Raw genomic sequence first — 8,699 nt, 5'->3', positions numbered from 1 at the left:
TATGATTTGCTTGTTTATTCAAAATGTCTTTATTGAAACAGAATGATAGAGCAAGAGAGAATGAGGTCTGGGTGGATGTCTTTGGGCACAGGATGGAGCCCAGACCCAGTGTTACAGCATGGAGCTCGCTCCCTGACCCCTGACCCCTGACCCCTGCCCAGGAAGTGAACATAAAGCAGCAGGGAGGAGGCGGAGTGGAGACAGCCCTCTGAGCGCTGCTCCTCTGTGGCTGGCGGGAGGCGGGGCGGCCCTGCCTCGCTCAGTCTTCCGGATCTCCTCGCCAGGGCCCGAGGCCACCTCCCTGCAGGGGCCAGCCTCCCAGCAGGCTGCACAGAGGCTGCTCAGAGGGCAGGGTTGGGGGTGGCAAGCAGCGGGACGTGGTCGCAGCGGTGCGGCGGGGGCTGCCGCAGCAGGGATGGCCGGCGGCACAGCTCCCCGTCCCGCAGCGCCTCGGGCAGGAGCTTGCGCTTGGTCTCGGGCAGCAGCATGATGCTGAGGATGCAGAGCAGGGCGCAGGCCGCCAGCACCACGTGCTGCAGGAAGGCTCCATGGCCCATGTGGAGGCGCTGGGCCGGGCCGCTCAGCCCCCCGAGCGCCCCCAGAGCCATGATCAGGCCCAGGCCTCGGCCCCTGGGAGAAAGGGGGCGGCACTCAGCCCGGGGATGCGGTCTTCGCCCCAACCTTTCCCCAGCATCCTCCCCTCCTCCATCCTCCCGGCCGTGTCCTCAGCGAGAAGCCCCGGGGCCTGGCCCTCTCCGGGCAGCACTGCTGCTCTCACCGGACAGTGGTCGGGATGACTTCGGCAGCGAGGAGGGTGCTGAGGATGGCAGCAGCTTGGGAGGAGAAGAGCCCCAGGACAGAGAAGGTGGTGACGGCCGCCTCGTTCAGATCTGGAGGACCAAGAGGGCGATGGGTGGGTGGAGGGGGCGAGACCAGGCCTGGCACACTACCCCGGTCACTCCTTGGCCTAGGGACCCTATGGTTCCAGTTGGGTGGACTCTCGGTAGTCGCTAGGTGACTGGAAGGACACACAGGCTTGGTCATGTGGCCAGCTGGAGGCTTACGGAAGCCGGAGGCAGGGTCTGGACCTAGTCTTGGGAGGCCTGGGCCGGAAGCTGTGGCTGAGCCTGGCTGGGCACCTCGGCTGGGGTTCCCTTGTGGAGCCCACCCCGTGGGGCAGGGAGGATGCTCACAGTCCCACAGGCCCAGCAGGACCAGGGATGCGATGCCAGTCAGAGTCATCGAGAGGAGCAGGATGCCCCGGCGGCCAAATCGGTCCACGGTGACCCCCAGGAAGACGCAGGCCAGGGCCGCCGTGCCGCTGGCCAGCAGGGAGCACAGGTAGAAATCCGATGGGCTCCCTCCTCCTCCCACTGGCTGGTAGCAGTGACGAATGGCGTGGGCGATGAAACTGTGGGCAGGGGCAGGGAAGCAAAGAACCAGTGTCTGCACCTGCAGCCTACCACCTCCCTGGCTGGCCCCCTAACCCAGCCAGCCCCCATTCCGGCGACTGGCCTGGCCCACAGCTCAGACACGCAGGCTCACTTGGTGAAGCCCAGGATAAGCAGATTTTTCCAGATGTTGCGGTAGTTGAGGAGGGAAGCGAAGGAAAAGGAAGATGTTGCAGGGAGAGGGCAGGTGTTCTCCAGGTCTTTGGGGGAGACAGAGAGGAGCTGTCTGTTAGAAGAAACAGCCACGCCCCTGGGATCCTCCCACGTGAGTGGTGGGGTCCTGGGAGGAGGAGGCACGGCTCGAACTCTGCAGAGGGCCCCGTCATGCACACGTGGGCCATCACCTGCAGGGCCCCTGGTCTCTTACCCTGCAGGGCTTCTTGGGCTTCCTCCCCCAGCATCTGCCCATGCGGCCGGTTCCGCTCAGCCAGGATCCTCAGCACAGACTGGGCCTCCTCGATCTGCCGCTTCACTATCAGCCACCGCGCAGACTCCAGAAACAGACCCGGCCAGCTGGGGACAGGTCGGCGGGAGCGCACCATGAGGCCTCCCCTTTCCTGATCCAGGGAAGGGACCTTCCCCCCTCTTGGGGGCTAGAGGCAGAGATGGGACTGGCCAGATGACCGGCGAAAGGCAATACTGACCCATAAAACAGGAAGAGGATGCAGGGAGCGGTGATCATTCGCTGCAGAAACCGCCAGTCCTTAGAGACAAGGGCCAGGCCCAGGAACAGGAAGTGCCCCCCCACCCCCACCAACTCCCCTGCCAGGGCCACCCGAAGCCTCTGTGTTGGGTCGCACAGCTCCAGGCCTGGAGACACAGCAGGAACGGAGGGAGGAGAGGCCAGGGAAGGAGAAGGTAGGAGAGAGGAGAGGAGAGGAGGGAGGAGGACAGAGAGCAAGGTCAGACCCTCAGTGGAGGCTGCAGCCGTCACCTCCCACAGACTAACCGCTGGGTGGCAAGGGGCAGAGAGACCATCCAGCCGTCTCTCCTCTCCTGCAAACCTAGGGGGACCTCGGGTTAGAGGCCCTGTGAAAGGCTTTCAGCATTCCCAGTTTACAGCCCTTCCTTAGGGGTCTCTTATTCGACCTTCACATCAACCCTTGTCCAAGGCCACAAGCTTGTCAGGATTTCATTTTGTAAACCAGAGTCCCTGATGCAGTAAGTTCAGGGCAAGGGAGGCACTCCAGATCATGGCAGGGAGACAGGTGGGAGAGACCCAGGAGCCTTCAAAGGCCTGGGCAGAAAAACAGCCAGGATTCTGGGCAGCTGAAGTAAGGGGCTGCAGAAGCGACTGAGGGAACCCCAGGGGGCAGTGGGAATGGCCTGGGGCCACAGACAGGCAGGTGTGGGATCCCAGGAGGGACCTCTGCGAGGTGCCACTTACGCATCAGGTAGACACCAAGGTCAATGCCGGCAAGCAAGAAGCCCAGGAGGAACCGGAGAGCCATGACACCTGTGGAGGAGCCAGCAGCAGCCCCTCCCACTCCACAGGGGCCCACCAGCCCCAAGGTCAGCAGGACAATCCCACGACGGCCAAACCTGGACAGCAGACAGCGGAGAGGGCTGCTGGTTATCTAGAGTCCCTGGGGGAAGAGTTGCTAGGTGGGGCCCAGCTGTCCACTTCAAGGCTGGAGGTATGATGAGCCTCTGGGAGCCAGAGGTTGGCCTGAAGGGATGGGATGGACCATGGGCAGGTGGTTGCTGGCTCCTGGGCACTGAGGCGAAGTTGTGGTTCTGTGGGGGAGGGGCAGCCACTGGCTCTTGGGGATACACTGTTGATCAGATTGGGGCATTTAGCCAGGGATGTGAGATCACCCATCAGAGGGGACACATCTTGCTTAGGGAATTTGGGATCATTAATCCTTGGGAACAGAGCCATTGGTCAATGGGGATGGAGCTTGTCTTGCTCAGACTAACCAGAGGAGAGGGAGTCATTGATATATGGGGTTGGAGCTGCTGCTCTGTAGAGATGAGACCATTAGCCACTTGTCCACAGGGACAATACTGGTCAGTGACCTGGGGGTATGAGGACACTGTCTACAGAGTTGGGACAAGTCTACAAACACTTAAGAATGGCCGGGGGGATTGGCCAGTGGCCAGGAGATGGAGCTGCTTGCTGGTCCATGGTGCTGGGTCTACTATGTTAATCCAGGCTCAGTGGGGGTGTGACTAGCAATCTCAGAAACTGCACAACTGACCTCTGGGGATGGAGCCATTGACTCGCAGGGTGAGGAGGGGGCTGCTGGTCAGTGGGGGTGAATCCATTAATCTGCGGGGTAATCAGTGAGGATGGGGTCACAGACTGGGGAGATGAGCCATAAGATGATGCTTATGACTGTGAGCCAGTGAGGCCAGGGATAGAGCTCTTTGGAGCTAAGACCACTGCTGGATGGAGACAAAGACTGGGGACAAGGCAGCAGTGATCCCTGGGAGTGAGGCTACTGGCCCAACAGGGTAGGGTCATTTTCCTATGAGGATGGGCTTATTGAGTGATGTGGTTAAGGCTACTGATTTTAGGAGACTGCATTACTGATCTTTACAGTTGCAGCCATTGTTCCATAGGAACAAGGCTACTGATCCTTAGAAATGAGGCCTCTGAAGTATGGGATGGATTACTGACCTCTGCTCCACAGGCTGTGTGACTGTTGGTAGTGAGGATGGGCATTGACCTTAAGGTACTGAACTACTGAACACAGGGATTCCTTGCCCCAAGGGGGCTGAGCTATTAACATATTTGGATAGGACCTAGATGAGTGGGGATGAGTCTAAGAGTCCACATGGATGGCCAGTGGAGCGGAGGAGCTGTCAGGTGGTGGCATTCAGAATCAGAGAGGATAGGAGTCTCCAAGTGTGAGGAGTTCCTGGTTGGGAGGGTTGGAGTGATCTCCGGAGCTGAGGCTACCGACCCATGGAAATGGGGACTGTTAATCTAAGAGGGTGCTGCGGGAGGCCTCGACCCAAAGGGGTGGAGTCCGTTGATGGCAGACATGGCACCATGGGGAGGGGTGTAGCTCCTCAGGTATTACCCACTGCAGTGTGGCAGGGGCTGTCGTCAGAGATGGGGTGATTTGTAAAGTTGAACACTCCCTCACTAGGAGTGCAGCTGTTGCTACTTAGGAATGAAAGTATTAGGAATGAGGCCACCAGGAGGGAGCCAACAGCTGCAGGTGGCTCTTAATGGGTGGGGCGGAGTCTACTAAAGACTAAAGCACAAGACTGGCAAGGGAGAGGGCGAAAGTGATAGGGGCACAGGAGGGAGTGCCGGGACTTTGATCTCGGAGAGAGGGCTGCTGGTCAGCAGGCATGAGGCCAGTAGTTGGCACAGATGGAGCCATCCCCTTGTGCGGAAGAGGTATGGAAGGTGTAGTTCTTGTTGGGGGGTGAGGCTGAGGCTAGCCTAGCTCACTAGACAGAAGTCCAGAGAAGCCTGCAGGGTCCAGCGAATGGTCCTCCGCCCCCCGCGGGACCCAGCTGCTTGGGCCAGCTTCCCTGGGACCTCCTGGTCCACCAGCCCTGCCCCTCAACAGCCCTCACCTGTCTGCGGGGTAACCCAGGAACAGGTAGCCGGAGGCAAAGCCCAAGATGAAGAGGATCTGCTCCAGGATCACCTGCCAGCCCAGGTCACACACCAGATCCCACTGGGGATGGGAGAAGGGTGCAGAGGGCATGAGGCTCCGCCTCGCGGCGCTCAGCCCGCCCCGGACCCGCGGCCCGCCCGCGGCCTCACCTGGCCGATGGCGTTGGTGGTGAGCACGGGCAGGCCGTTATAGTCCCAGTCTTTGAGGCAGTGGTTGAAGTCCGGCGGGGCGAAGCCGCTACACGCAGGGTCTGTGCTGGTGGCGACGCGGCTGGCGGCGCTGGCTGCTAGGGCCGCGCTGGCGACGCCGACGCCGCTGGCATTGGGGGGCTGTTCCCAGCCAGTGGCATTGGGGGGGAAGCCGCCGTAGTGGCAATGCAGCGGGGGCGCCAGCGTGAAGATGGGGTCCGAGGCCATCCCCAGCGCCACGAAGAGCACGGGCAGGCAGCAGAGGCCGAGCTGGAGCTGCTGGCCGCCGCCCAGCGCCCCCACCTGGGCCAGCAGCGCCTCGAAGCTGAGGGGGCCCGGGGGCACGGCCAGGGACAGGCTGCTGCCCAGCCCGCCGCCGCCGCCCGCCGCGCCCTCCCCCTCCCGCTCGCGCTCGCGCTCACCCTGCAGCTGCTCCGCGGGCACCGCATCTCCCAGGGTCCCGACCTGCTGGGGCGGGGGCAGGAGGCTGAAGCGCAGACACCCGCAGAGCACGGGGAGGGGGCGGAGGGCCGCGGGGGGCTTCGGGGGCTGGGGGGCGCGGAAGGAGGGAGCCGGGAGCGCCGGCGCGGGCACTCACTCCGTTGGAGCCGGGGGTGATCTCTACAGAGCTGTCGATCTTGCTGCTGCCCCCGCCATTCGGCTCGGGGGTCCCGGTGGCCACCCGGGGAGCCAGCTTGCCGACCGCAGGGGCCCTGCCGGCCCGCGCCGAAAGGATGGGCTGTCCTCTGGCCCAGCTGCGCGCCGGGGCCGGACGCGAAGAGCGCGGAGAGACCCCAGTCCGCAGCTCTGCAGCTCGGTCTCCGCGATCTCTGCGCTGCTTTCCCCTCCCCTTCCTCCAGACTCTCCTCCCCTTCCCACGTCAGCAGAACCTTCGGTCCAGACTCTTCGTCAGAGGGGGAGGGGCTGGGGGCTCGGCCGTCGGTTCCGTGGGTCTGCGGGCCATTGCGGTAAAAACGAGAAAAAAAGCTGAAGGATAGCAGTCAGCCCAGACCGATGCCAGAGATTCCTCCTTTGCTGCCGGTTCTTCCCCGTCATTCATTCATTCGCCTCTCCATCCACCAACTCATTTCTTCATCAGTGAAATCTTTCTTCTTTTTAAAAGCATATTGTATTTTTTTGAGCTAATGTGTGTGTGTGTGTTTTAGATTTATTTATTTCTAAGGCAGAATTACAGAGAGACAGAGGTCTTCCTTCTGCTGGTTCACTCCCGAAATGGCCACAGTGGCTGTTGCTGTGATGATCCAAAGCCAGGAGCCAGGAACTCCTTCCGGGTCTCCCATTTGGGTTCAGGGGTGCAAGGACTTGGGCCATCTTCCACTGCTTTCCCGGCACATTTGCAGGGACCTGGATCAGAAGTGGAGCAGCTGGCGCTAGAACCAGTGCCCTCATTGGATTCTGTTGTCACAGGCAGCGCCTTTACCCGCCGTGCCACACAACACTGGCCTCTTCATCCGTGAAGTTTCCTAAATGCCCACTCTGTCCCAGGCCTTGTGCTAGGCTTTGGGGCTAGGCCTGGAGGAGGTTCTGGGAGACGTAGGCACGTATACCCGCGTTTCCAGGCAGCTGATGCACACGGAGACTGGGTAGGCATCGCATGCGACTTTAGTTTCGGGTCTCTGCAAGGAGACTTCTTTGGGTCCCACCACCTCCGTGTCGAGTGACTCTTCATCAGTTCTCCGCGGCATTGGGCACGGTTGACCACCCCTCCCCCTAAACACTTTCTGCCTTGGCTGCCAGGTCTCATGTGCTCCTGGCTTGCTTCCTCCATTTCAGACTCCCTCTGCCCTTCCTCACTGCCTTCATTGTCCGCAGCCCTCAGAGGCTTGGTCCCAGGCCCTCCTCTCACCACACACTTTGTCTTCACCTTGGGACTTGGCCCTCGCCCACAACTGCCACCACGATGCAAAGCCGGCTCCTAGATTGACATCTGCAGCTCCCACCTCTCTCCTGAGCTCCATGAAAGAACAAGCTCTTGTTGGTTTCAGCGTTGCTGACCCACAGGGGCCTCAAACTCAGTATGTGCAAGACCCAACTCACGCTCTTGCTCTCTGCAACCTGCTGCTCATGCTTCCTTCTACGGTGCTGCTACCTGCATCATCCAGTTGTGGGCAGAGCCTCAAGCAAGAGCCCCGGAAACGCCTTCCTTACTCCACGTTGAGTCCTGCCCATTTGAACCCCCAGCTCTCGGTTTGTTCCTCTCCATCCTGACCACTTTCTCAGGCTGCGTTGGGCTTCTGATTCCTAACAGGTGTTCCGCGTCCACTTCCCATCATCTGTTATTTATAGTGCAGTGCAAGTGGAACAGTCTTTTCACGATGCAGATCGGATCACGTCCCTTTCCTGCTTCCCTGCCTGCAGCGGCTTCTCCTCACCATCAAGCTAAATATTAACATTCAAGAGGCTGCACACGTGGTCCTGCACACCTGGGCACAGGCTCTCTGCAGCTCCATCTCACTCTTCTAGTTCTCTACACTAGAGCCACACTGACCTTTCCCCCAGTCTTTCCTACGTTACAGGACCTTTGCAAGACCTGGTTCTTTAAAAAAAAAAATACTTTATTTGAAGGGCAGAGAGAAAGAAGTATTTTCCACCCACTGGTTTACTCCCCAAATGCCTGCAACAGCCAGGGATGGGCCAGGCTGAAGCCAGGAGCCCAGAACTCAAACCAGGTCTCCCACATGGGTGGCAGGTACATGTACTTGTGCCATCGCCTGATGCCTCCCAGGGTGTGCCCTATCAGGAATCAGGAGTTGGAGCCGGAGCTGAGATTGGAACCCAGGTATTCTCACTGGGGATATGGGCACCCTGAGTGATATCTTCGGTGCTGTGCCAAACGCCCATCCTCACCTAGCTCTTATGCCTACCAGGCTTCTTGGCCAAATCTTCCTCATCCTTCAGCTGTCAGCTCAAGCATCTTCACTGCAGAGAATCTATCCATAACCCTTCGAATTGCTGCTCACAGTTGGCTCATGGCCGGCAGCATCTTTATGACCTTGTTGGAAGTGCAGAACACTCCCCTGAGACTCGGGTGCAGTGTTCATGGGTGCGTGTACGCACTTCTCTGGGGGACCTGGTACCTGAGAGGTACATTCTGCTCTCATGCCAGGTGAGGGCTGGCAATGGGAGTCGTGTCAATCTAAGCCGAGCAGTCCACCCAGCTCTTCTACACTGACCCACAGCATCAGCTTGTCTCCTCTGTTGAGAAGTTTCCCGAATAGGAGAAACTTTTTTTTTTCTCCTAATGCATCAAACTGCCTCCCAGCATTTCCCCTCCTTGAATGCATTGCAGCATCTCTTTGGGATTTATTTCAGTAACGTTCCCTGGGAATTCGTTTTTCTGCATCATTCTACCTGTCCTGGAAGATAATCCCTGACTTTTACGTGGTACCAGGTGGCTCATATGCAGTATTGTGTTAAGTCTTTGTACCAACCGTGTAAAACCATATTAAAAAATATTT

The 8,699-nt window shown here is 59.4% G+C and overlaps 1 protein-coding gene across 4 annotated transcripts; it reads right to left on the bottom strand.

Annotated features, from left to right (window-relative positions):
- Positions 1 to 6,060, bottom strand: SLC22A17 (solute carrier family 22 member 17). Of its 4 annotated transcripts, XM_070053872.2 has the most exons (10): positions 5,819 to 6,060; positions 5,182 to 5,685; positions 4,989 to 5,092; positions 2,839 to 2,993; positions 2,096 to 2,261; positions 1,819 to 1,964; positions 1,546 to 1,651; positions 1,194 to 1,411; positions 779 to 890; positions 1 to 630 (listed from the first exon to the last, which is right to left on the bottom strand). In XM_070053872.2, exons 2-10 carry the CDS (start codon positions 5,446 to 5,448, stop codon positions 342 to 344), a joined length of 1,563 nt encoding a protein of 520 aa, XP_069909973.1. In that variant the 5' UTR covers positions 5,449 to 5,685; positions 5,819 to 6,060; the 3' UTR covers positions 1 to 341. The 4 variants fall into 4 exon arrangements, 3 of the variants coding, with proteins under 3 accessions (XP_069909973.1, XP_089166000.1, XP_051678632.1); XM_089309874.1 differs by lacking the exons at positions 2,839 to 2,993; positions 5,819 to 6,060 and adding an exon at positions 2,994 to 3,120 and having other exon boundaries at positions 2,096 to 2,136; positions 5,182 to 5,583; XR_016217950.1 differs by lacking the exons at positions 1,546 to 1,651; positions 5,819 to 6,060 and having other exon boundaries at positions 5,182 to 5,583.
- Positions 6,061 to 8,699: the final 2,639 nt, after the last annotated feature.

The sequence above is a fragment of the Oryctolagus cuniculus genome, chromosome 12 (assembly GCF_051225735.1).
Source record: "Oryctolagus cuniculus isolate XC-2025 breed Fujian yellow rabbit chromosome 12, ASM5122573v1, whole genome shotgun sequence".
Classification (NCBI taxonomy): domain Eukaryota; kingdom Metazoa; phylum Chordata; class Mammalia; order Lagomorpha; family Leporidae; genus Oryctolagus; species Oryctolagus cuniculus.
The sequence above is the reverse complement of the archived record's forward strand: the minus strand, read 5'-3'. Positions and strand labels throughout refer to the sequence as shown.